Raw genomic sequence first — 26382 nt, 5'->3', positions numbered from 1 at the left:
GTGACCCGACATCCCACATGTGCGGATTACCTCCTTCCACAACCTTGGTGGAATGAGGTCGGCCGGCAACGGTCATAAGCGAGCGAAAAATTTATCGTGGGTGTCATTATAAGGCGAGTCAGCCTGTCCGTCTATCCATCGAGACGCGATCTAGACGTAGCGCGTGCTTCCGCATGCCAATCATAGCGGATAAAGCCATGTCGGACACAGATTCAAAAGATACTGTGCCAGTAGTCGTCGTAGTGGGATTTGGATGGTGGACGTGGACAGTAATGTTGAGTTCTTATGTATAAAGCACAGATAGGTAGGTCACATCATGTCCATCAGACCAGTGATTGTGTCAGAACTTCATACAGAAAGCCAATTCGTATAAGCCGTTTCCACGTTGCGAGCTTACGATTAGCCTCTCAATTCTAGACCCTGAATTGAATACCATCTGTGACTTGTCCTTCTCGAGAGGACTAAAATTAGGGAATTAGGGGTTGGTGTCAACGTGGTCTCTGAGCGTTGAACACTGATTTGTCGATGGCTTGAGATATTGTAACAGGAGACCTCCAGAGTCAATCTGTTGGATAGATAGAGTGACCGGTGAAATATACAGCTCAGTCAATACCGGTCTGATCGTAGTCGCCAATGAGAAACCGAATGATCACCCATATAAAGAAATGATAACTTCAAGGCAGATGGAGGCAAATGGGAACCCAAAATAAAAGAGACGAGAAAGGAAAATAGCCAAGGATTAACCCGTGTAGACCATCGAAAAGGTAATAATCCGATGCAGCCCTATGAATATATAATATATGGAATTTACCCGACCCTCCGCACGCATGGCTGCTACACAGAATGAGCTCAAACTTTTTTGATTAGTTAGAGTACAAGCCAATAAGCTCTTAATGTTATGATTTGATTGCTTCAGGGCACCATCCCACGGGTATTGACATACAAAAGGCCGTCAAATAGAAAAGGCCTTGAGCAAACAGCGGAGGACATTGATTCGAATTCCATCTGCACGTACTCCGAGCTGTTCTCCACTCCTTTCTCTTTCTCCTCTTCTATCACACAGTGACACCCGTGGACAGGTCCAGCGGTCACGTACAGTTTTACGAATATCTCAGAGCTTCCCTGGAACAGGTAGGACCTCATCTCTATCGGTCGCGAAACCTCTTCATGACGTCGGTATTCCGATTTGCGAGAAACGGGCCGAACTCGCGGAACGGTGGGGGATAGCAGTGGGTAGAAGGGATAATGATAATAGGCAAAAAGCAAGCCGTCTTGAAACGACTTTTTCCAATTATCCGTGGAAAACTTGGGTGAGAGCCATCCAAAAGCGGCGATAATCCGGCGGATAAATAACATCTCGGTTAATAGGGATGAAAGGGGGCATCGTCGAATGCCCCGACTGGTTCATCGCTGAACCAAAGGCCCGCCAAGGCCCGCCGATGACGCCGTGTCCACCCCCCGACTTTTGGTGCCCCCGGGTTTCTCCTCGCTCCTCCGCAATTCATCCCCCGTTGATCTTTCCCGTTCCAGGGTCAACCCCGGGCCCCGGAATCGTACCATATGCAACATCGCGTAGCCCGAGTGCCAACATGCCGAATCGTGCATTGACCTATCGTTTCGCCACTAATTCACTTATAAAACGCCTTCCCGCAAGCCCAAGGCTTCTACAACCTTCAATGGTCCAACCACAATCATGTATACTATAACGAACATTTACGGTATGTTGTGACCTTCCTATGAGTGCGTTCGTGATGCTAAGGTTCAACAGTTCTTGCCGCCTTCGGTACTATTGGAGGCGCTCTTTTCGGCTTCGATGTCAGGTGCATTTCACATCTTCCCAAATATGACCGGAGACTAATATGATCCATAGCTCGATGAGCGCCTGGATTGGCGTTGATACATATACGGATTACTTCGGCTCACCAGACTCCAACCTCCAAGGTGGAGTACGTGATCAAATTCTCTTCCATTTTTGATTCACATGCTGACATTTCCATAGATTACAGCATCGATGTCCGCCGGTTCCTTCGCCGGTTCAATTGCAGCCGGTTGGTTAGCGGATATTCTTGGTCGTCGCTATGCCTTAATGATTGCTTCTCTCGTTTGGATCGTGGGTGCCGTGGTTCAATGCAGCGCGCAAAACGTGACCCACTTGGTCGCCGGCCGTGTTGTTAGTGGACTTGCAGTTGGTGTGACCTCCTCGCAAACATGCGTCTACTTGTCAGAACTGGCGCCTGCTCGCATCCGTGGTCGCATTGTGGGTATTCAACAATGGGCAATCGAGTGGGGTATCTTGATCATGTACTTGATCGCATATGGCTGCGTGGTTGGCGTATCTGGACCGGCTGCCTTCCGGATTTGCTGGGGTGTGCAGGCCGTGCCAGGTCTCATCCTGTTCATCGCTCTGTTCTTCTTCCCTGAATCTCCTCGCTGGCTCGCCTCGCAAGAGCGTTGGGAAGAAGCATTGGACACATTGGCAATCATTCACGCCAATGGTGATCGCCATGACCCTGTTGTACAAGTGGAATTCGAAGAGGTCCAAGAGGCCGTACGTGTGGCGCATGAATCTCGGGATGTCTCATTCCTGGCATTGTTTGGACCTCGCGTTTGGAAGCGCACGATGTGTGGAATGAGTGTTCAAATGTGGCAGCAACTTCTGGGCGGTAATGTTGCCATGTATTATGTGGTTTACATTTTCGAAATGGCTGGCATGGTAAGTTTCTTCCAGAAGGGAAAAGAAAAGAAAAGAAAAAGGGGACTCGAGCGGCTTTGCTGACCGTCAACCACAGACTGGGAACACAACGCTGTGGTCCTCTGCGATTCAATATGTCATTTTCTTGGTGACTACAGGCTGCATGCTTCCCTTCATCGATCGCGTTGGGCGAAGAAACCTACTTCTTATCGGATCCGTCACCTGCATGGTTGTGCACTATATCATCGCCGCTGTTATGGCCAGCAAGGGGAAACCAGTTCCAGATGTCAATGGCAATGCCAACTTGACGTGGGAGATCAAGGGCAGTGCAGGAATGACAGTCATCGCCTTTTCATACATCTTCACCGGCATCTACGGCCTGACTTGGGTACGCTGCATTCCATTCTATATATATATTCTGCATCTAACCATCATAGGCTCCGACTGCATGGATTTACGCCGCCGAGGTTTTCCCGCTCAAGTTCCGAGCGAAGGGCGTCGGCTTGTCGGCCGCCACCAACTGGATTTTCAATTTTGCTCTGGCTTACTTCGTCGCACCAGCCTTCCACAACATTCAGTGGAAGACCTACATTATCTTCGGTGTATTCTGCACTGTCATGACGTTCCACGTGTTCTTCATGTATCCTGAGACTGTGGGCCGGTCTCTCGAAGAGATCGATCTCGTCTTCGAGACGGATGTGAAGCCATGGCGCACTCACGAGATCGGAGACATATTCGGAGAAGAGATTGAGCGCCGCAAGGAGCTTGGTGCGAAGACGGAGACTGGTGGTGCAACACATGAGGAGGTGGTTTGAATGATGATAGCTCCCTAAACAACATAGTAACACATAAGCCGCCACAAATATATCATATCATGAATGAATGAACCCAGACAACATTTGGGAAACCTAGCTTGCACTATAAATAGTACATCCAATGGACAAATATTGATGCTACGTATGTCGCACCCTGGTTGATCTATCACGGTGGGTGTCATACAACAGGGGATGTCATACTTGAGAACATATCTCAAGATCGCACAAAGCAAATGTTGTACAAGGTGATATAATTCAATAGGGCTAGAACATTGGCAAATAATATGTGCAAAGTCATTTGAAGATGATAGAAGAATAGAATAACATCCTTATAAGGAGCATCCGGGTAGATTGCGAGATAGCTACGTCCTTTAACAAGTAACCTAGCATAACTCCTGGAGGCTGACCTCTGCCAAAGCGCAAACAGACCGAGGCTATCTCTCCTCGCTAGTGGGTTCGTCACTGTACTTTTCTGCATGTTGAGTGTGGCTCTGCTGTTGAGCCTTACTCTCCTTGTTCAGGAAGCTGGCGCGACGGACAGCATCATCCTCGACATCATCCAGAGTACGCAGGAGTTCACCATTAGGACCATACATGTGGGGCTCGGTGTTAGCGAGCGATACCACATTGAAGACGCTAGTAGTTTTGCGGAATATACGGTCCATCTCTTCCAGTGAACGCATAGTGGTCTCGGGGAAGAAGAAATAGACCACAGGCACGATGGCAGCATTGCTAAGCCCAGTCAGTGACGAAACATGGTTGCCAAGGGGGACACAAAAATGACTTACATCACAGCAAAAATAATATAGGTCTTGTATCCAATGTTTTCAAAAGCAACGGGGGTAATCATGACAACCATGAAGTTCCAAATCCAATTGGAAGAAGTGGACAATGCGTTGGCCGGCGCACGAATCTTCAGGGGGACAATCTCGGCTGGATACAGCCAAGTCATCCCAAGCCAACCGATGGCAAAAAAGGTGTTAAACACAAACAAAAACACTGTCTGCGCCACACCTGCTTTCACACCTATAGGGGTCTTCTTGTGACTTGAAGAAATGCTGTCGGAGATAGCAAGCACCACCATTGAGATCGACATTCCGACAGCACCGAAGAGCATGAGTGTTCGACGACCAAACCTTTCAACGGTGAACACGGCTATCCAGGAGGCGATGAAATATTCTGTGCCGTTACATGCAGAGATAAGACGTGAGATTGTGGCATCCAGTCCGACCTGTTGCTCCAGAAGAGTGGGAATATAGTAGGTGATCAAGTTGATGCCAGAGATTTGCTGGAACATCTGGTTGACATAAGCCAACATAGTGCGGTGGAAATGACGGTCCTCGCCCATAGTGAACATATCCCGGAATGATCCCGTTGCCATTTCGAGAACAGTGGCCTTGATGGCGGTGAATTCAGTGTCGATGAACAACTCGTCGGTCTCGTCACCCATCAAGCATGCCAGGACCTCCTTTGCTTCCTCCTCCCGACCCTTCAGAATAAGCCAGCGGGGTGACTCTGGAAGAAACATTACGAAGGCCAGAATAATCGCGGCGAAGAAGATTTGGAAGGCCAGCGGGAATCTCCAAGCGACTTCGTTGGGGTCTGCGAACATCAATCCAAAATTAATCCAGTAACTGATGGTTATACCGCAGGTGATCATGGCCCCCTCAATCATGACCATCTGACCCCGTCGATGAGACTTGCAGCATTCTACTTGATGTTAGACTACTTTCACTGTGCCTGTACCAGTCCCAGCAATCCATCACTCGCAATCGTCGACATATAGCGGTGGGAAATCAATCGGAACGGTGAGGCGGGGGTTGGCTTAATTATGGGCTTACCTGACTGCCAAGTAGGGACTGTGGAGGTGTTGATTCCGTTCCCTACAGTGCATGTGAGTGTAATGCTCCCCTAGTGTGTTTCGCCCATACTAACCGAACCCAGTGATCAACCGACCGATGACGAGCTGAGCAAGTCCGTATGATGTGCACTGGAGAATGGCACCGATACACATAATAAAAGAACCGAGGAAAATAGCCTTGCGACGACCCAAGATATTACCGATCCAGATAGTGGGGATCGAGCCTGCGAAACATCCCAGGTTGTACGCTGCGACTGTGATACCTTGTCGGGTTGACTGGTTACTCTTTGCTGATGGGCTCCAGTGCTCGGTATATGAATCTAGAGTATTGATTTCTGGGAAGTACTTGACGAAAGAGTCGAGTGTCAACAAACCGCCAGTCACACCTTGATCATAACCGAACAACAGGAAGTCCATGCCAGCCAGAAAGCCGATAGCGACCTGAACCTTAGTGCCATTAAGGCCCAAGAACCGCCTGGTCTGCATAATGGAGTGTCTATATAGTTCGAATGTGCCAATATATAGATCGAAGCAGCCAAAAAACAATGCAAAATGAAGAATATAAAACCAAAAGGAATGATCAACGGGGGGAACTCGGTCGGTTTTAAAAAGCCTCCAGGGGGATCTTTAGAATTTCCTGCCCTCCGCAACATACGATGTACACCAAAAACAGACACATAATGTGATTTGGGGAGTAATTAATGCTTATGGCCCACCATTTTCCCAAAGCAACCCATCCTAGCCCACGCCAGATAAGCCAATCAATACCCATCTCACCCGGGCAAATATAAAATCTTCGGAGTAACCCTTCGGCTTCTCCAGACTCAGTTAGCGGGTGTTGGGGCTTGTGCAGGATCAGAGCCCGCCGATCACCTTTCCGCCTGTCAGGTTTCAACTTGCGAGCGGAAACTGGGAAATGTCAATGCCAATATACGCCACTGAGTGCCAATAATAGCTTGTTATTTGCTTAACAGGCCCCTCTGATCAGCCTCGGGCGTCGGATCACCTGGGGAGTGTTCAGATGAGAGGGTATTGGTTATGAGTCTCATGTGTCTTTCCATCCTTTATGGTACTGGGCACTGTACACCAGGGAATATAAGATTGTACTATCGCCAAGGCGAAATACAATATATATAGTGAACAGTCCAATTTCTACTCCGTATAGCTTGGCGCCTAGAAATCCCTTTCAGCCTCTTGTTCCATATCAAATCTTCTACCTCGGAACATTTCCGCATGTGCACCATGTGCCCTGGTTGCTTTATATTATCTTTCCAGATGCGTTTTTCACTCCATGTCAATGTTAGAGGATGAAAGGGGTGGGGGAAAAGGAAAAAAGGAAAGGAAAAAAAAAAGCCTGGCCACGAGGCCCCCACTGTAGGCGGTTTAGCATGTTGCGCGTCTCTATTTTGCTCTCTCCACTACTCCGTGCTTCCTGAAAAGTACGGGGCCGAAATCTGGAGAGCAATGCAACTTGCCTAGTCAGGCAGTTCCGGCTGCAACCCACTTCTACAATATATACAGCACTGCTGCATATGGAGTACATCGACATATTCCCTCCCAATTATGATTTTCTAGAATGATGCCCTTGCGTCCGGCACCTAAATCACCTGGCTTGGCTCACGGACTCATAAGACACGTGCAGATCGCGGCCGACGATTGCCTTCCAGGGCACAGGGCACTCCAGCCCCCGCGTCTTTCCGTATTTCGCATTTACATGAGCTTGGAGATTACGGTAGAGCACCGGCATCGTGTTCCGAGGCCGGTGTCATGACTGGTCCAGTGCCCCGAACATGGGTTAGATCTATTCTGTCTCATTTGATTGCGGGCACGTTCCAGCGATAGAGATCCGAGTTGTTCAGCATTTACTCCGTATGTACATGTTTTATCGCAGGCGCGGCCCCTCTAGATAGCGCTCACATAGCTTCGATGGGTTTTCCATCCACCATTACTCTCGACTAGCCCACATTGCTACTCTCCATCCAGTTTCACTGCCATTCTCAACAGGGTATGAGCCCCAGAGCTCATTGCCAAGCTGTTCAATCATCGCAAGGTATCCTCCCACAAAATACATAGCGCCAAGTCTCAAGTCTCCCACAGCTTGTGGCTCCTCGTGGTACACCGTTAGGTCTCGGTGCAAATTTATGCCCTCTAGTCTACAATCCTCAGCGACAATCAACCATGATACTTCACATCAACAATCAACCAGTCGTGGCAAAGTTAAGTCTTGGTTCTCAAACCACATACAACCCATCGGGTCCCGGTTACTGCACTTACTCTGCACCACAGACACTTCGACTTCCACCATCATAAAGCTCGTTACTGCGTCTTCTATCCTTATCGTCGCATATAAAGGCCTATGAAACTCGCGAAAAGAAAAAAGAAGGGAAAAGGGAAAGTACGAGAGGAAAATTTCCAAACTACTAACTCAATCCTCGTTTCTGTGAGCATCGATGCTCTCATAGCAAACAGGCCGGGAAACAATATAAATCGGCATAGGTACTATTCTTAGGATAGAGGCCATAGAAGATTAAAGTTGGAGATCAGCTCACGTGCATTCCTCGGAATAATCTTCACTCTACTTACGTGGTGGATCAGGATTCCTAAAAGATCTGCTGGATGTTGCTCAGATGCCCCCTTCTCTCTATCCCTTTGAAATGAGGCTTGAGGTGGTTGTTATTGCCGAGTCCCGTGTGTATCATCAGGAAAACCTTATGTCTTTCGAAATCAGATTACCAGTATCTTTCAAGTCTAGAACTACTAATCAGTCCCCCAGTTCTGGATCCCAAGTATACAAGTGTGGATTGACAAGGGTAGTTGTGAGGTGGACCAGTCGCCATTCTATTTTGATGACAGAACGCTCACAAGCCTTTGTGCGAGTCTGTTGGTTATACAGTGGCACATTGAATTTGACCGATAGGTTTAGCAAAGCTAGTGACAGTATTAGTATCGTCTTCTCATCAATAGAAAAACAGAGTTGTTCATAGACTTGGGATGAACTATCATTTACGGAGTACAAGGACTGAATCCCAGCACCTTCAGTCGTTGGAAAGCAGAATCTTGGGTAGGTTGGGAAGCTTTTTATTACTAGGTATCTAGCCATCATATGCTCTGTTTTTACTGGTGTTACAGTCTCACTGGAATGCAGGGTCTCCAGATCCATCACGTCGGGAGTGATCGACCTTGAGTAACTAACGACGCCGAATGATACAGCCTTATTCATAGAGTAGTTACTCAACTATAGAATCGTTGTTTTCAGATCATAAGTAATATTCTTTGGGCGAAGATAGAAATGCTGCTTAGGGCTAGCAACCATTTCAGGAGAAGGACGTACTGCATACCAATCACCACCAAAAGAATGTGACCAAGGGAAAGTAAAAAGCTCCGAACATCAATCAAGATATAAACCCCTTGCTTTATCGGGTTACATCCGGCTGTAGTAATGTAGGTACAGAGATGTCCTACAAGAAAAAGTACTGTACATCCACACTTGGACTGAATGTGGTTTCTACCTTCCTGTTTCAAACATCCCTCACACTTCAGCGCGGATGGTCCGACCAAAGGTACTTTTGATGAGTCCTCAGAGTTTCAATAATAACTGGAGAACTTAACTTGCTGTTTAACGGCAGGCTGTTCAAGCATGAGAGATTTCGAGGATCAAGCCTACACAAATCGAGATGACATCCCACTGAAAGAAACTGGAGAGAGTGATGATGATGAAGAAAAGCAAGTCTATCCACCGAGTTCGAAGCTTGCTCCGATTTTGATAGGACTTTGCTTTCAATCTTTTTGTATCGCCTTGGTAAGCTTCAAGTTATTGTTACTATTTCATAAGCTAATGTGGACAACCTTGGAACTTACCAGGACAACACAATCCTCTCAACCGCCGTTCCCAAAATCACCGAAGAATTTAACTCACTAAGCGACATATCGTGGTATGCGAGCGCCTATCTTCTAACCACATGTGCTGTCACCCTACCATTTGGCAAGATATACACGTATTATTCGACAAAGTGGACGTATATGATTGCTCTCGGCTTGTTTGAACTTGGATCTCTAATATGTGCAGTGACGCCAACATCCAAGGGTTTGGTTTTCGGGCGAGCAATTGCTGGCGTCGGATCTGGAGGATTGTCGCCGGGTGCTCTACTCATCCTCGCCAACAGTGTGCCCCTTCACCGACGTGCCCTCTATTTTGGGATCATCGGTAGCACTAGTGGAATTGCGACAATCACAGGACCATTGTAAGTCTCACTGTTTCGATCACATAGAATGTCAGCTAATTTTACCATAGGCTGGGGGGACTCTTAACTGATCATGCCACTTGGAGATGGTGCTTTTGGATAAATCTCCCTTTTGGCGTCCTCACTGGCCTGGTGATCTTACTCTTCTTCAAGGATTCCACATCACCAAAACCCAAAATAAGCCGTCTTGGGCAGCTCAAGCGAATGGATCCTCTTGGTATCCTTGCATTCATTCCGGCGATTGTCTCCCTTCTATTGTGCCTGCAATGGGGCGGCACCAAGTATAGCTGGAACAATGCTCGAATAATTGCCCTATTTGTTTTGTTTGGCGTATTCGGATTCGCATGGTGTCTTATCCAGGTCTGGAAGCAGGACGATGCTACAGTACCGCCTCGTCTACTCAAGGATCGAAATGTGCTTGGGGCAGTGATTCACGCTACATTCCTAGGTGGTTCATTTTTTGTCTTTGGATACTATGTGGGTGCCAAATACAATCCTGTCACATTCATCGCTAACAAGTTTCAAGCTTCCTATCTGGTTTCAAGCAGTTAAGGAAGATTCTGCATCAGAATCTGGAATCAACAATCTTCCGATGGTAGTGGCTATGATTGTCTTCTCTGCTTTAGGAGGACTTATGGTTAATATTGTCGGATACTATACGCCACTTATGTTCGTTGGAAGCGCATTTCTCACAATTGGCTCCGGACTGTGTACAACTTTCAAAGTGGACAGCGGACGTCCGCAATGGATTGGATACCAAGTCATTCTTGGAATTGGAGCTGGACTTGGCTTTCAGCAATGCATCAACGCACTTCAGACTGTACTGCCATTACATGACATACCGGTCGGAATTGCCATCATCACATTTGCACAGAGCCTCAGTGGCGCAATGTTTATTTCAATTGCCCAAACCGTTTTTCAGAATCGGCTTGTGGCAAGCATAACGACCTATGCTCCCAATATCAGCCCAAACGCATTAACAAAAGCCGGGGCCTCAAATCTGTCACACCTGGTGCCGAAATATATGCTTCCCTCCGTTCTACACGCCTATAACATTGCCGTTGTCCAGACATTCTACGTGTCTGTTGCTGCCGCACTACTGTCTTTTATTGGTGCTGGACTTGTTCAATGGAAGTCTATGAAAAGACGGCAGAAATATGACGGCGCATCTCGATCCAGTCAATAGCGGGAGTTGACGTCTTTTCTGATTGATTGGTATTCTATGTTGTTTTGGGTGGTCCGATGGCATCTTCTGTCGGGATGCTTGTAAATAAGGACATTCAGATTGTGGAAAGTGAATAGTTAGCACATAATATGTGAATTCTACACGTGATCTCAATCTCAGACCTAGTATAGCCAGTTGAGGTGTATGGGGATACGGAAATACGGAAATCATGATCCAATGGAAGTAAAAAATTCAATAGTCTAATCTCAGCTCTAGTTTCCAGTTCAATGTTCAACTTCGCCCCCTGAACTGTCATCTTCAAACGACTGGGACAGCTCTCTCCGTATTACCCACTGGCCATCAACATCCATCAATACACCAGCAGCGTGTACACCTTCGTCGGGTGTTATCCGATTGCCATGACCGACAACTCATCTTCGGCCATTAGGAAGGGCATTTGGGGATTCCTGTTACTTTCATACATTCCGTGGCCAATACCACAAGTGATTGAGGTAAGTCTTCTCGGCGAGGTGATGGAATGGCCCATAAAGACTTTTGGATTTCGGTCATCCCTGATCCGAGGGGTATCTTTGTGAAGAAATCTTTTGTTGGGTGGACCTTGGGGACATCAGTGGGCGAGGGGGCGTACTTGAGAAGCCTACGGGGAACGTAATCTTCTTCCCCGTGCACGGTCAGTCTCGTTGGATGAATTGCCGAACATAGAGATATCCGTTGCGTTGCCAATTGTATCTACACATAGAGGCCAAGCAATCAGTATGACACCAAGAAGGATCCCCTTGAGGTAATCAAGACTTGATAAAAGTCTCGGAAAAATCGCAGTACTTGGACCTTACTGCAAGTTCTTTTGGCCTTTTTCGTTCCTTCGAGCCTAGAGGATACAGCAAGACTCCGGGCGCACTGAAGCCTTTTTGGTACCAGCACCATGACTGCCTCCTGAATCAGCTTCCAAAGAGGATTCTGGGGACTGCTTCCCAGACATGACTCGTGTACGGTGGCTATCCAAGGTAGAGGCTAACCAGATAGCACGGCTCATCCATGGCACTTCCGCAAAATCAGACTGGTATTCAGAAAGGATCGCTTCTATCCTTGCCAGCTGAACTAGATTATCTGATGCTGCCCAAGCAACAACTAAGCATAGAGGAATATACCCTGCCCCAACCGGCCGGTAGCAGGATGCCAGTTCGGCTTGGGTTGCAATCTCATCACAGAGAAAGACAGCTTCACTCACCAAGGAAGCGTTCCAGGGATCGAAAACTCGAAGAAGGCTGTTCAATAACACAGCCAGAGTAGAGAGCATGGCATAAGCTGCTTGAATACGGCAATGTCTCGCAACTTCAGAGGATGAGAAAGATACAAGAACACTTTCTGCACATTGATCAAGATGTTGTTTTACTCGTTGTGCATCGAGTCTCAGTTGCATGTATGTCTTTGCAATTTCGGCAAGGTGTGGCTCGGGGTTCTGGACAAACTTAGGAAACATGGCTAAATGTTGCAGCTCGGTGGTTGATTGTGGCTGGTTGTTGTCCCGTGAAGCAGATAGACGACGTCTGAAGGATGAGACCAGTTGCCAGAATTCCGAATCCATCTTGATACGGGGATTGATGATGCCTTCGAGTATCTATTCAGGTCATTTCTTGTAAGTAATTTCCCATGGCATCAACTGAATTTGTTGTTAGGAGTAATCGGAATGCAGACATACTATAGGCACACAGAGTGTAATGACCAGCTCCATCTCGAATGTGCTCTTCCACTCGTGTAGCGCGGCCGCCCTGAGGAGATGAGCGATAGCTTCGCTGTGACTAGTGAGCGAATCGTCATGTTTTCCTAGCCAGCTCTTATGACAACTCAGCTGCTATTTCATGGATATTGCTTTTTGGGGTTAAACAGTGGTTTGGGGTAAAATGGCACTTTACCTGGCAGATGGTAATCAAATAGACAGCGCATAATGTGTTGGGACTTCGGGCCTCAACTGGATCGTTCAAGCATTCTCTCAGTGCCCGCAGCGATTGTCCATAGAGAACGAGTGCTTTCGGTGGGTAAGATCCCGCGTGAAGTAATGGATAAGCGGTTGATAAGGCTCTCACGGCTGAATCTAGGACGGTGCTGTTGCCCAATCGCCGTGGAATATCCCGCAGGAAAGGTCCATAGTAGGCCATAGCATATCGGATATCAGTCACCTGGAATGCTGCTACGAAGGCTGCTGCCATTCTACTCGTGTCAGTACTAGGCACCCGTGTCGGTTCCCCAATCCACACGGCCCTATTGCCAGTAGATGGAAAGGACCGCTGAAGCTGTGATTGACTTTCTGCTCCGCTTTGTGTTTGCATCGCTTTGACCGATTGATTCTTGAACATGTACCGTTGTTGCCCTCCTCCTACACACGTCATTTTCAGACGCGCGCATCGTGAACATGTCGGTTTGAGTTGATCACACTAATTTTTCAGTTAATCAGATACAGCAAGTTAGCCTTTAGGGGAGGACCAAACCTTCTTCTTCACCTTGCGACATGCATCGCAGCCCCGACTAGATGGAACCCCAGGCATGTGTAAAGTCAGATGTGCGTCACTAGATAATATTGCATTTGTTTGTTTTGCCCTGATACACAGTGGGAAAATATAATATGAGATGTGTATGCTGGGTAGAGTCATCCTCAAAAGGGGATGGATAGCGCGACGAGATATATTAATGTGACGTCATCGGTTCGCTGTCACAGCCCAGCTAAGCCCCCGAAGACAAAAAGCACACAAGTATGTACCCCTGCACGATTACTCCGGACGGAGTACGGAGTACATGGGGACTGCTTGGCAAGCGCTGAGTCTCGTATAAATGAGCCAATCATAATATGCAGAGTCTCTACTGAGCACAGTCCACGTCCCGTAATGCGGCGCACCATCATGCCCGATTGGGAAGTAGAAGATAGCCATAGATGATCTGTAGTCTGGCGACCAAGACAACTTCAGAAAGCACCCCAAGGGGTATAAAACAATCGAAAACTGACTGTACAAAAAATCTATAGCTACTCTTCCACACTCTCGGACTGATCTACTTACGCTTCGACTCCGATCTCAGAAGAAGTGCTGTCCACGTGTATCAGTGCTCCTTGCAAAAATGAACCGTACGGCGTTCTTTTCTTCTTTCACCATCAATAACGGGTCTTCAAATCGACAGTCCTGTGTCTCATTCTCACTGCGACCAGCGCCATGGGACTCAGCAAAGATTCTGGTTCACCCTTCAGGCTATCCAATCGAGGCACCGCCTATGTACTCAATCATATCCAAGGATAGCCCTCCGAACGTCTTATTACTCCGGGGCTGGGGCGAGGGTCCATGGGACATCGTCGGCGACGCTCGACTTCCAACCCTATCTTCCAAGATACATCTGACCTTTTACGGCCAACCAATAATTATGCGTTTGAACCAACTCTCGGGCAATTACGCCCTCGAGTCACCCGCCGTGGGTCAATTGAAGTGGAGACCCGATATGTTCACAGGGAGGGACATGCAGTTGCAGGATGCTACTGGTAGAAAGCTAGCCAAGCTACGACCAGGGAAATCGGGTGAGAAGCTCTTGGAGATTCTCGTCTCTCATGACAGTTCTTTCTCTGAGATAGTGTTGCTATCAGGATGGACTGCCAGGGCCATGAGCAAGTCGGTGACAGAGGCGACAGGGGAGATTCTGAGCTCTGTGGTAGGGGCTTAGTGGGAATCACCCGTGCGTGGGCCCTCGACTGTGAGACGGTTTTAATGGACGATGCGCTGGCTTCAGTACTGATAATCAATGCTCCCAATAAACACCATGTGTTGCGTGTTACAGTGCCGTTGGATTCTAGCTGCGGGTAATATTTATAGAAGAGCGTTGCCTATCTTGAGTCCATAGTACCGTATCTGGGTTACGTTGCGTTAACAAGAAAACACAGAGGAAAACAGAAGAACACCATATTGAGTGCTAGTAGCAACCTGAATTAACTTAGTGATTTGCGACATGAATATTCGTGATGTGCCAGACACTTCCTATGAATGCATATCAGTGTATGCATGCGGCTGGCAAAGTAGCGACCTCTGGAATTTTGTGTCATTTCATAAGCTATAACCATAAACCACATTCTCATCTCGCAAAGTACAGCTCTAGAGCGACGAGATGATACAGCACATCAGCCAATAAAAGCAGAAGCCAAGCTGGGGATGCCCAATGTAAAAGAAAGCAACCACGAATCGTTTCAGAACACCAAATGCCTGACAAAGCTCACGCCAAAACAAGCCCTTTTCGCTCCAGGAATGGTGGGATATTGGCTACCAGCGCTGCATAAGAGTACACTGCCCCTAGTGAAGGTTGGTTTCCATAAGCTATATAGGAAACGGCCTCCTGGCTGTGTGTTGGAGAGCCGATCCATGTGATTTCCGGCCTATACTCGCCCGGAAAACACAGCTCGGTCATCTATAGTAAACGCGCTGCATTAGCAACTTGATCCTCCAGCTGATCATTTCATATTCTGCACTTACACTCTCATCCTCTTCAATCTCGTCAGTCGCAAAGTACGGATGTAGCTGGTCTCCGACGAGCACTGGAACTTGTTAGCAGACTCAGGTTACGACCATTTTCAGCTGCAACAATGCTTTTGGGTCATTCAGTTAGCGGGGAAGCAGGAGCTATCCCAGTGGCGATCAATAGTCCCAGGGTGTATGTGAATCTCGAGAGAAAACTCCGAGTATTTCATGTTGGATAGGATTGCTCACCATGTTTTTCCTTGCATTGATCATAATGATCATCAAAAGCCACGGGAAGGACATCAATTTGTATTCCAAGAGACTTGAAAACAGAGTAAAGCACAAGATCAGACCCCTTGAGTGCTCTCGGAAGTAGCATTGGAGCCTCATCGGATGCGTGAGGATAAGCGTGAGAGCAAAAGAACCCCAAAGCGCCACCTTGAGACAGTTAGCTTGGTGCTCTGGGTTAAAATAACTACATATTGCAAACACACCGTCTGTCATGAAGCCAGGCTCCACGAGAAGTTCTTCCAAAAAGCTATACAATGACATGCTCTTTGGGTCAACAATCAAGCTTGGCGGAATTGATCCCCCCACTGGCTCTGTTACATAGAGGTTGTACGTCAAGGTGATGCGCTCTCCTTCTGTGATTGTTTTGATCTCATGCTCGCAGTCACTGTAAAATGCTGCCCATTGGATCGCAGACGCACTCTGGTGACTCCAGTCAAACTCGACACGTTTTCCCTCATGTTGAACGACCAAGTTGCCCCCTTTGAAATGAGAGGGTAGGCAAACGACGAGTGAGCCGATCTGGGTCTCGGACCGCGGTGTGTCAACATGCTTCCGGAAAAGACCGGATGGTCCCGAGTAAACCTGCGGTGCATTAATACTTGTTGCAGAAGAAGGGTTGGGCTATCATACATTCAGTTTGTATAACTCAGCATGCATTTTTCGGAAGGGTAGACGGTTTTCCAAGTCTGTGTTGAAGTTTGGAAGGAGAATTTGCTCCACGTTTTGAAGGATCCCAAGGTCTGATGGGTGGAAGCTGGTGAGAAAACTTCGAGGCTCGAGCTTTCCAGCTTTTCGGTATTTGGGATCAAGAACATCTTGCTGTCCCTTGCCAAAGCTAGCAGGTTCGCAGTCTACTACCAATTGACGCAAACCAGATTCAGCTTTGGAGTCGGCCTGTGAGTCAAGAGGTAGAGTCAACTCTCGCAGGATATTGTCAGCATCTGTTCGCCAGCAGATCCTCACTGGCGGAGACACGGTCGTTTTGGATGGTATGGAACTAGCTGCGGTGTGCGCATCAATAGGGACGAGGCCTCCACAAACAAACGACGCAGACGCTTTTTTCCCAGCAACGAATACCTCCAGCTGACGACAAATTTCATCGAACGCCAGGTTAGCCAATGATGGAGCCGAAGAAGAAGCCATGGTAGGTTGGTGATGATACGTAGTATGGGACGATGAAGGAGAAGAAGAAAAGAAAAAGAAGGGATTGGGGGAAGATCTTATTCACCAGCTCCTGCCAATTTACCGTATGTAGTCTCGGATGGGATATCCAGCGGTGAAGCAAGTCTGGCTCGGAGGTACCCTGGGTCTGCTGTCTTTTTCAGTGTCTTTGTTTGCTTTTTACTTATATGTTGTCGCAGGTTGTTGTACCTGTTAAGATAGCCTAAGGAGCTAAGCCCTAAAGAAATCATACAACAATTCAGGTATTTTTCATTTCCGCCAGCCTACGATCAGGCAGACATCAACTCTTAAACATCAGACATCCCTGGACGCTCCGCATTATTGCACTAGGTCGAAACAACACCCTAGCAACTCTGAATATGCAGTTCACTTCGAAAGGGAACTGCACCACTTCACCGGAAGTCTCATACGATATACGATATAGGCAGGAATGCTAGTACCCTAGTGTGGGACTAGGAACCTACCTAGGTATATAGAGAGGGCTAGGCACATGAGATACGGGGTGATACTGGAGCTAGTGATAATGCATGAAACCAGCGTTTTTCACTTTGTCCCTGAATTGTACATGATAATTCCATCCTGTCTCCGGGTCTCTCTTTGTGAATGCAGTACTCAGGATGATCATATATTCCACCCCTGGTAAGCAACAAAGAACTTGGAACCATACCTACCTAGGTAGGTAGTCCATGGGCCAAATAATCTTGTTATAGATCACGTGATCTGGTCACCTGACTCCCCTTGCTCCTGCACACATTAGCTAGCCTCGCTAGATAGCATGCAACTATCCCATTTTCCAGAGGTAAATACATTTCATCGTAGATCATCTCTATCAAATCTAAATATATTAACCGTGTCTACCATCTAGTTATACAATGTTTAGATAAAAGTTGCTTCTCATTACCTCCAGCTAATGTCGTAGTAATATCCATGGATGGCAGTGAATAGTTATGCATATGTATAACTGAGAATTATCAGAATAACAGAAAAGGGAAAATTATGAAAATACACAATAGGTTCAACCAATCAGGGAAAGCGAATACGAGCGAATACGATGTACGAATACACATACGTCGTGGCTAGAGCCAGTTCGGAGCAGGAACAGAGCTATTAAGCCTAATTAAGCAGTATTGCAAAGAAACTTTGAAACTTCATAGAGAAAAGGTCCTCATTTGAAAATAAGAGGCCACATATTGAATTTCAGTGTTTTACCGTGCTTATCTGGGGAAGGGCTTCCAAGGCTGAGGCTACAAAATTGAGCACAGACCGCACAGAATGTCGCCAAGCAGGCAGGGCATATCGACAGCCTATTGCGAATTGACAACAAATCAGCCTACTACTCCGTATTCTGTCAGGATGTCAGTGTGGAGATTTTGCTTGCGTCACACTGACTCGGGCCAGTTGGGGCCATGGCAAATACGGAATAGCGTGTTTTGAGAGAGAACTTTCCTGAAATGGACAGATTCGGGATGTCTACCTATATTGTACATACATGTAGGTAGTACATATGGTATTTACATATGGTATTTACATATGGCACAAAGAAAAAGTAACCAGACGCCTCTCCCGTCAGAAAACTCTATTCTAGCGAATAAAAAACGCGCGTTTAGCATGAGAAATCAAGGCACAAGACGAGGCTGTGACATAGCTTGGTTGATTATATCTCAAGATTTGGGTATATTGGAGCCCATCAGGGCGCGCTGTACAATCAAAACTTCCAAAAAAGAAAACAAAACAAAACTCTATGTCTTTGGTTTGGGCCAGCCATCGATGTCTCCGAACCATCGCGACCGATAGATTTCATTCCCTTTCATGATCTGGTGACGCACACCGTCGACCACAAGACTGGTATAGTTCCCACGGAATAGTCGCCATAGAGACTGGGTGTATAGGAAGCTTCCATCGGGGGCGAGACTGAAGCCCTTGAGGTCCGACTGCGGCAACTCCACGTATTCTCCCTGGCGGTTGATCCCGTGCCGATCGTTGGTGGTGACCTCGAAACCGGGCATATATTTCTCCACGACTTCGTCGTATTCGGCGGTGAAATTCATTTCATTGATATCGAAGGCGTGGAGACCGATATCGTTGGAGACGAGTAAGACCCGTTCGTTAGGGACGGGGACGAGATCATGGGGACCGGCCCACCAGCTATAACCATGCCCCCATTCGGCGTCGATATCGAAATACTCGGGGAATTTGAATCGATAGGCTTCATCGATGCTGAGCAGGCCCGTCTCCGCATCAAAGGGGTACCCCTGTATGACACCGTAGGCCGGAACGGGATCGGAACCATCGGCAGCAGCATCGGTGCCGGTTGCCCACAACATCTGACCCTGTTCATCCCAGATCAAGGCGTGGATGGCCCGGAGACCTTCGATCTTTTGCAAGACGGGAGGTTCGTCCATGAGGGGGAGAGCCTCGCTCATGTTGTAGACCAAAATGCCATCCCAGGGTCGCTGTCCGGTAGTTCCGACGGCGAGTCGATCACCGGGTAAAGGTTCGATAGTATGGGCATTGTGTAGGACATCATTGGCTCTGTTGATGGCGAAGGTGATTTTCTTATCGGTGGAGGGTTGATCGGGAGTGTGGTTGATAACGACGACGAGAGCACTGTAGACGGCAGCCACGCTTCTACCGCCTCGCATCCACTTCATATCGGTCGCATCGTTGTAACCGCTATATAAACCACTCCGAATCAGAGGAGGCAGAGGTTGAGTGACATCTTCTCGCTGCCAACTCCATTTGACCACACTGTTCCGGTCATGAATTTTCAATACGGGAGGGACGGCATAATGACCGGTGATGATATCTTGCCAGGGGCCCTGGACGGGAATAGCTATACCATTTTCTGACTTGAGTCTGGGTTGAGGTTCGATTAGAGGAACTTGAAAGGCCAGTGGCTCGAAAAGGAGCGAGACCCAACCGAATAAGCTCCCTAACATGATGGACACATGTCTAGAGAGAGCTAGAGGGGGGAAGAGGAAGAGAACTGATTTTATTTTTATTTTATTTTTAATTTTTAATTTTTCTTTTTTTTTTCGTCCGTCAAGCGGGGCGTTTCTTGGCTTTTTGGCTGATTTGGGGGCTTTTCGGGGCTTAAAGAGGGGGGCCTTGGGGGCCATTTAGTCCTGGATACCTATCCTAAATAAGAATTATTCACGTTTGATTAGTTTGAACTGGTTAGTATGGAGTAAATAGGAGATATAATCCAATCAAACTACCTAGGTAAGAAACTAGAACTAAAAATATCAACTCCGTAGGGATATAAGACATTGAAACGACACGGGTTAGTAGGGGCCCTACGGAGTTACCCAGTCATCGTCCCCACAAAATCCCACTTGGAAACTTCCTTGGAACCCTTTTTGTCCCTTCTTGATCTTCTTCTCGACTTCCCTTTTCTTTCTTTTTCCCTTCTTCCTTTTAAATGTCGGGGGTGTAAAAGTATATATATATCCTCCCATTTCATTCTTTTCCTTTTTTTATATATATATATACCATGAAAGTCGTTCACGCTGTTCATGCTTATTTAAGCCACGGCATCCGGCGTGTTCGTCTCTCTCCTGGTGAGACCCTGGATGCCATCTGGGACTTTTCCCGTCGTTATTTTTTCACCCTCGCCTTTCTTTCGTTATTCAGCGCCAAAATACTTCATCTTTACGCTCATATATATTCTCTACCTCTTCCCCGTCTATTTCTATGGGGTCTTACCTTCTTTTTCCAAGATGTGATGATTCTATTGCTGTTTCGCATCCTCGCCCAGAAGGTCGCGTGGCGACCGGGTGCCGCCCTACTGGCAATCCTGGTGATCCCCTCTAGGTAAGTGTCCACGTGCCCCCTTTTTCAACTTCCAACTTTTTGCCCTTTTTTGTATCCTTTTTTCTTTTTATTCAATTGGATTTATATTGATCTGAATATAATTGATTTTGAAACTAATTTATCAATATGCTACAGTCTCCTTGTCTCCTTTATGGCTGCCGCCAATACCTCCTTCTACGTTTTCACCGGTGCCGAGATCCACTGGCGCCAAGCCAAGTCCTTCAACGGTGATGCCGCTGCCATTCATACCCTGCTCACTGGTTTGACCGGGTTCTTGATTGTCGAGGGCATCCTTCTAACTCTCTCATTGTTCGCCGCCCATTCCATTCATGCAATTACTGGAGGTATCCTGCACGTCTGGGCCTGGCCCGTTCGATGGCTGTTTGCTCGTGTGCGACCGCACGTGGAGCCCCTGGTGCGACGCTTCTGGCCATCCAAATCCCCAGACCTTCCCGACCCTCGAATCTACGAACAAATCGACATGGAGGACAATGATAGTGATAATGAAGAAGGGGATCATCTGTTGAATACCGGAGCGCAACTACCCAACCGCCTCCCGGAGTCCAAGCGGGTCACCGACGGTGTGCCCCAACGGGCGCTCATCCTCGGATTGTTCAGTCTCTTCCTCTTCCTCCGATTTATGCGACCGTGGGACCAGGTGTATATGTACATGTCCACCACCTTACCCTTGACCACGGTCATCGAGGGCGCGGAGCGTCACTCCCCCGTCGTCACCACTGGCACGCCGGGACTTTTCGAGTACTTGGATGGGGTCACTGCCCTGGGCCCTGCACCGCGTTGGAGCTGGATGTCAAAGGAACCCATCGCCGGTTTCGACGACTGGGACCAGTCCGACCCCTTGGCCCTTCACTACAACCCGCATGAGGACCCATTGCATATCTCGAACCTCAACAAGCCGGTGCTGGAGGAGATTCATAACGCATTGGCTAGCGGTGATGTCAAGATCAAGCATGTCGTTTTCTTGAAACTCGAGAGTGCACGTGCCGATATCTTCCCCTTGCAAAAGGACAGTTTCATGTACAAGCGCATCGCGGAAACGTGGAAGGACAAGACGATCCCCCCAGAGGTTGTAGACCGCCTTGCAAATCTCACCCGGACTGCCGAGTATCTGACCAACTTCCCCAATGGGTTTGAGCACGACGATGCCCGTTTCAACGGCCGCAAAGCCTATGGTGGCATCAGCGCCAAGAATGCCATCACTTCCGCCACATATACTCTCAAGAGTTTGACGGGAAGTTTCTGTGGTGTGACCCCACTGGTCGCCGATTTCAACCGCGAATTCGACCACCATATTTACCAGCCATGTCTGCCCCATGTCTTCGACATGCTCAGCCAGCAATCAGATATCACCAACGATACCGACGACTTCACCAAGTGGCCGTGGCATTCGACCTTCATGATGTCTGTCACCGAAATGTACGACAACCAGGACAAATTGACTCCCCAATTGGGATTCCGTGACAAACAGACCAAGGAGACAATCATCAAGCCCGAGGCCAAACATTATCCTGTCACAAGTCCCGAAGTGAACTATTATGGCTATCCGGAATCTGAGCTCCGCGAGTACATCCGTGATGCCATTGATGATGCGGAACGTGACCACCAGCGTCTCTTCCTCTCCCACCTCACGAGTACCACTCACCATCCGTGGGGTGTTCCGAATGACGCCTATGAAGACCTGATGGGCTCAAAATCCGGTGCCAACAACGACATGAACCGATACCTGAACTCGGTTGGCTATGTGGATGATTGGCTCTCGGATCTCATCGATATCCTGGAGGAGAAGGGAGTTGCCAATGAGACCTTGTTCGTCATGGCGGGAGATCACGGCCTGTCCCTCCCCAACGACGGCGGTATCACCCCCTATGACAACCCCCACATCGGCAGCTTCAAGGTCCCCATCGTGATTGCACACCCTCAACTCCCTCCCGTCCAGATCGACACTCCAGTCATCAGTACCCAGATCGTCCCCACCATCATCGACTTGTTGATCGAGTCGGCATCCCTCAGCAAGGACAGCACAACTGCCGCCCGCGATATTCGCTCGCTGTACGAAGGTCAATCCCTGATCCGACCGCAGGTCGTCCAGCAGGACGGACGCGAATCCTGGCATTTCACAGTCATGAACACTGGTGGTTCATGGCTATCTGTTCGGTCGGCCGCCCGGCCTGAGTTCCGCCTGGTGATCCCGCTAGTCAACGACGTGGAATGGCGTTTCTCCGATGTCTCCAAGGACCCGAACGAGCTGAACCCCATCGAGCGCTTCAGCCTTGCCGATCTAGCGGCCGCGGTCAATAAGGAGTATGACGATGAAGAAATTCTCAACTGGCTCTACAACGCAGCCTATGTCACCAACTGGTGGGTAACGGAGAACTGGGATCGATGGAGATTCTCCCCAAAGGCCACGGAAGAGGCCAAGGAAGAGGTCAAGGAAGACAAGACCTAAGCATTCCCGTGAACCGACTTGGGCACGCATCTTTATTTACATTTCATCTATCTTAATACTTGCATGCCTCATCTACCAAGTCTTTGCTTGGGATGGGCACTCTGGGTTGGCGACAATGCCGCCATGACGGGATCCGCCAGCATCGGTGGTCCCGAGCATGGGGGTCGGGGCGACCTGAGCAGAGCTTTGCTGGATTCATCGTGAAGCCTTGCGCGGATCGTTTGGTCCGATGTCAATCTCGAGAACGAGACACCGTGTGTCTCAGGACGTGAACCCCCGACCTGACATGTCTGGCATGTCGTCCGGAGTAGAAGCGATTCTTCTTCATGTACTTGTTCATATATCCATCCTATCTACCGCTGTACTTGATCATACCTGGATGTCATTTTCTTGTTATATTATTGCAAATATCACCCTTGGGTCTCTCACATTCGATAATATTGTCTAAAACCGCGTAGATGTCAATATCTAAGTAATCTGAACTAGCCCTATCTAGACTAGTGGCTGCATGTGTAACCACGGAAAGGAAGGAGTTCATGAGATAAGATTTCAACCTTGGAAGGTTCTACTAACTTTAATGATTATACAGTCTCGGGAGCCCTAGGTACAGCTACACTACCTAGGTATCCATGGATAAAAGCAGTTGAACAGGGAATGAGATCAGGAGGAACATTAACCAAATGAGAATAGGCCAGAAAAGGTATCGTCATATGTAGGTAGGTGGAACATGATGATTCATCGCAGTCAAGTAATCTCTTAATGTATGTAGCAGCGAATGGTAGGGTAGTACCTAGGTATATACTACGCTTACTCTATTTGCGGATATATTTCCCATAAACTCTGATTTAATCAATGATCAGTACCACACTGTAAAACGAACAATTTCCCCCTCCAGGAGATACATGCATGTGAATCAGGATCTGCTTCAATTATACATTCTCCGATGGAGTGCAGCAATGAATCTGAAGTTGACGTGGTTAGAGCCAAGTAAGTGTCTGGGAATTGCACCGGAAGAAGAGAGGGAAAAGGAGTAGAAGCTTGCATCGACTGCACTGCTACCTAGTGAACTCATGACGTATTGCGAAGCTGCAAAGTTTTGTCTTCCTGATCTCAGGTGTCTTTATTTTCCGGCTTTGGCGTTATTGAGCGCTTAGTTCTATCAAAGGTCCCTACCTATCTATTATTCTGGTTTTTCTTTTTCTTTTTCTTGTGGGGGGGGGTTTATAAGCCATACAGAACGGAATGCGTAAAATGCACGACCCCAGTACATATTCGTGTGCTTGCAACTCCAGAGTGATTGAATTGTATACCTGCCTAGTGGTCATCGCATCTCCGATCAGAAATAGCACTTTCCTTTAACGTGACTTGTATAGAAGGTGTGGTAAGAGGAAAGAGCCCCCCAAAGTATTTTTAAGTTCCACACGCGGAATCTTGCCTTTTTGGGTAATTTTGCCTTAGGCACTTATGTATATACCGAGGGACTAGAAAGAGATGTTGTCTAGCTTATGTCCAGCAACAGGGAAGTGCCAAGTTATGAAAATATGGGCTGAGAAACCATGAGAGGGGATACGGTCGAGTTAAAAGTCATGGGAATGTGAGTGACAGTTATTCATGCACATTAGTATTGCGCCAATGACCAAGTACGTCCACAAGTAATATGTACAGAGGGACCCGATGTGAGGCCCGAAAGTAAACGAACAGGGAAAGGACAAGCAAGAACCAAGTCAGTACTGATGTCCGCCACGCCGATTAAATGCTGTAGGTTTGACCAAAGAAAGCACCCGGCGTGCCGGGTTGCAAGGTAGACTCGAGAGCCTCATTGCTCATGTCTCATCGCTTCATGCAAACAAAGGAGATGAAAAAGAAAAAAGAACAAAGGAAAATCGTGGGAACGCCATCCATAACCAACAGAGAGTCCTGCAGAAACAAGGGATATCCAACTCCAACTCATGAACAGAAATCAAAAATCAGACTAGATGACGACGACATCACCTTCGGCATCTGCGGGATCGGAGACCATCATATCACCATATTTACCAACTGCCAGCAACATAGTATCATCTTCAAGATCAATTGCGCTGTCGTCATTGTTGTGCCCTTGGAAGCCCGGATCTTGAAGAGAGAGCCGTTTCTCGGTGGGAGGATGTTTGAATTCTGGATGCTGACTGGGAGGGTGGCTCTGGTGGCCATTGTGAGCCACAGGGGGACTCGGGTTGGATTTGGCTTGGGAATCGTTTGATGCATCAAAAGGGGATGTTTCGGGAACGGACGCTTGCTTCATCTGAAAGTGACCGAGCGATTCGGGACCGAACGTCGCACTTTGCAATGATCCAGGAGTATTGCGCATGAACCCACCCTTCTCTGCTTGCCAGACCATCATCTCGTGGAAGAAAACCTTGGTCATCCACCACGCACTAAAGCTCGGTGCTCCAGCCAGGGTAAGCCGGTGTAACACGCTATCCCACAAGGCATCAACCTTTTCAATGACACACTGCGTGCGGTGGTTGGCAAAGGCAGCGGGAATGTTGAGGATAAACTGAACCCATTTGTCCGGGAAGTTATACTCGTCTCCGGGAGCACTTTCCACTGGGAACTTGTGCGCCTCAACAGAATCCGGAGTATCAGGTTGCGTGAAGAAAAGCAAGCTTGCGGAGGGGTCGGCATCACTCAATGGGGTCAAGAGCGCACGAATGTCATGCTTGAGAATTTGCTCCGTCGCTAGCTCTGCACACGTGGGAATATTGGCCTTGGTCATCATATCTCTAGGGTTGACCATAGTCTTAAAGTCGGTCCACATTTGGTTTCGGTTATCCGGGTGGCAAAGCCAGGCGGCAGCGGCATTGGCAGCCTGGTTCACATCAAGCATATGCTTGAGGAGGTTGCAAAAGATATGCGCGGGAATCAAACGTGCTATCGAGACATGGGTCGGTTGGGTCTTGAAAGTCTCGGCGATGTGACCGCAGAGCCTTTGTGAGATAGAGTTAAAGGCGTCTAGGACTGGCTTGGGGACCACCTGAGTTGTTAGGGGCGCCACAAACGCAATCATCTTCTGGTACATCATCCAATCGCATTCCTTGATCCACGGAGCAAGGTTGGGATGTGTCAACAACTTTTGAACAGGAACAGTCAGTGTCCCATGGAAAGCAGAAAAATATTTCATAAGATTTCTTTCCTTGCAATATCGGAAGCTGTCGATGACCGAAATGCAATGGGAGCGATATAGCGCAGCAAGAGCTGCTGCAACTTTCAAGTCGGTGTTTGAAGGTAAGTAGGCACGGATATCGGGAAGTTGTAGGGTATCGTTATCAACGAGAGGGTTCTCATCCGTCGGGAACTGAAGCATTTGGTGT

General features: G+C 48.0%; 9 protein-coding genes across 9 annotated transcripts; 4 read left to right on the top strand and 5 right to left on the bottom strand.

Annotated features, from left to right (window-relative positions):
* Positions 1 to 1693: 1693 nt before the first annotated feature.
* Positions 1694 to 3507, top strand: N7489_002273 (sugar porter family MFS transporter; the record flags this gene model as incomplete). Its single annotated transcript, XM_056708028.1, has 6 exons — positions 1694 to 1718; positions 1769 to 1820; positions 1871 to 1946; positions 2000 to 2713; positions 2790 to 3080; positions 3130 to 3507. 6 exons carry the CDS (start codon positions 1694 to 1696, stop codon positions 3505 to 3507), a joined length of 1536 nt encoding a protein of 511 aa, XP_056572330.1.
* Positions 3508 to 3941: 434 nt separating this feature from the next.
* On the bottom strand, positions 3942 to 5854 carry N7489_002272 (uncharacterized protein; the record flags this gene model as incomplete). Its single annotated transcript, XM_056708027.1, has 4 exons — positions 3942 to 4239; positions 4296 to 5217; positions 5349 to 5390; positions 5443 to 5854. 4 exons carry the CDS (start codon positions 5852 to 5854, stop codon positions 3942 to 3944), a joined length of 1674 nt encoding a protein of 557 aa, XP_056572329.1.
* Positions 5855 to 9005: 3151 nt separating this feature from the next.
* On the top strand, positions 9006 to 10795 carry N7489_002271 (MDR family MFS transporter; the record flags this gene model as incomplete). Its single annotated transcript, XM_056708026.1, has 4 exons — positions 9006 to 9167; positions 9230 to 9609; positions 9660 to 10086; positions 10136 to 10795. 4 exons carry the CDS (start codon positions 9006 to 9008, stop codon positions 10793 to 10795), a joined length of 1629 nt encoding a protein of 542 aa, XP_056572328.1.
* Positions 10796 to 11663: 868 nt separating this feature from the next.
* N7489_002270 (Zn(II)2Cys6 transcription factor domain-containing protein) lies at positions 11664 to 13443 on the bottom strand (the record flags this gene model as incomplete). Its single annotated transcript, XM_056708025.1, has 4 exons — positions 11664 to 12413; positions 12495 to 12629; positions 12709 to 13227; positions 13282 to 13443. The coding sequence occupies 4 exons, from the start codon at positions 13441 to 13443 to the stop codon at positions 11664 to 11666; spliced, it is 1566 nt and encodes a 521-aa protein (XP_056572327.1).
* Positions 13444 to 13903: 460 nt separating this feature from the next.
* Positions 13904 to 14494, top strand: N7489_002269 (uncharacterized protein; the record flags this gene model as incomplete). Its single annotated transcript, XM_056708024.1, has 1 exon — positions 13904 to 14494. The coding sequence occupies one exon, from the start codon at positions 13904 to 13906 to the stop codon at positions 14492 to 14494; it is 591 nt and encodes a 196-aa protein (XP_056572326.1).
* Positions 14495 to 15037: 543 nt separating this feature from the next.
* On the bottom strand, positions 15038 to 16713 carry N7489_002268 (uncharacterized protein; the record flags this gene model as incomplete). Its single annotated transcript, XM_056708023.1, has 5 exons — positions 15038 to 15229; positions 15295 to 15356; positions 15529 to 15717; positions 15774 to 16152; positions 16201 to 16713. The coding sequence occupies 5 exons, from the start codon at positions 16711 to 16713 to the stop codon at positions 15038 to 15040; spliced, it is 1335 nt and encodes a 444-aa protein (XP_056572325.1).
* A 1778-nt stretch (positions 16714 to 18491) lies between these two features.
* On the bottom strand, positions 18492 to 19691 carry N7489_002267 (uncharacterized protein; the record flags this gene model as incomplete). Its single annotated transcript, XM_056708022.1, has 1 exon — positions 18492 to 19691. One exon carries the CDS (start codon positions 19689 to 19691, stop codon positions 18492 to 18494), a length of 1200 nt encoding a protein of 399 aa, XP_056572324.1.
* A 554-nt stretch (positions 19692 to 20245) lies between these two features.
* Positions 20246 to 23032, top strand: N7489_002266 (sulfatase domain protein; the record flags this gene model as incomplete). Its single annotated transcript, XM_056708021.1, has 2 exons — positions 20246 to 20565; positions 20701 to 23032. 2 exons carry the CDS (start codon positions 20246 to 20248, stop codon positions 23030 to 23032), a joined length of 2652 nt encoding a protein of 883 aa, XP_056572323.1.
* Positions 23033 to 25004: 1972 nt separating this feature from the next.
* On the bottom strand, positions 25005 to 26375 carry N7489_002265 (transcription factor like protein; the record flags this gene model as incomplete). Its single annotated transcript, XM_056708020.1, has 1 exon — positions 25005 to 26375. One exon carries the CDS (start codon positions 26373 to 26375, stop codon positions 25005 to 25007), a length of 1371 nt encoding a protein of 456 aa, XP_056572322.1.
* Positions 26376 to 26382: the final 7 nt, after the last annotated feature.

This window comes from Penicillium chrysogenum (assembly GCF_028827035.1).
Source record: "Penicillium chrysogenum strain IBT 35668 chromosome Unknown utg000001l_segment0_segment0, whole genome shotgun sequence".
Lineage (NCBI taxonomy): Eukaryota > Fungi > Ascomycota > Eurotiomycetes > Eurotiales > Aspergillaceae > Penicillium > Penicillium chrysogenum.
This window is presented reverse-complemented; position numbering and strand designations above follow the sequence as displayed.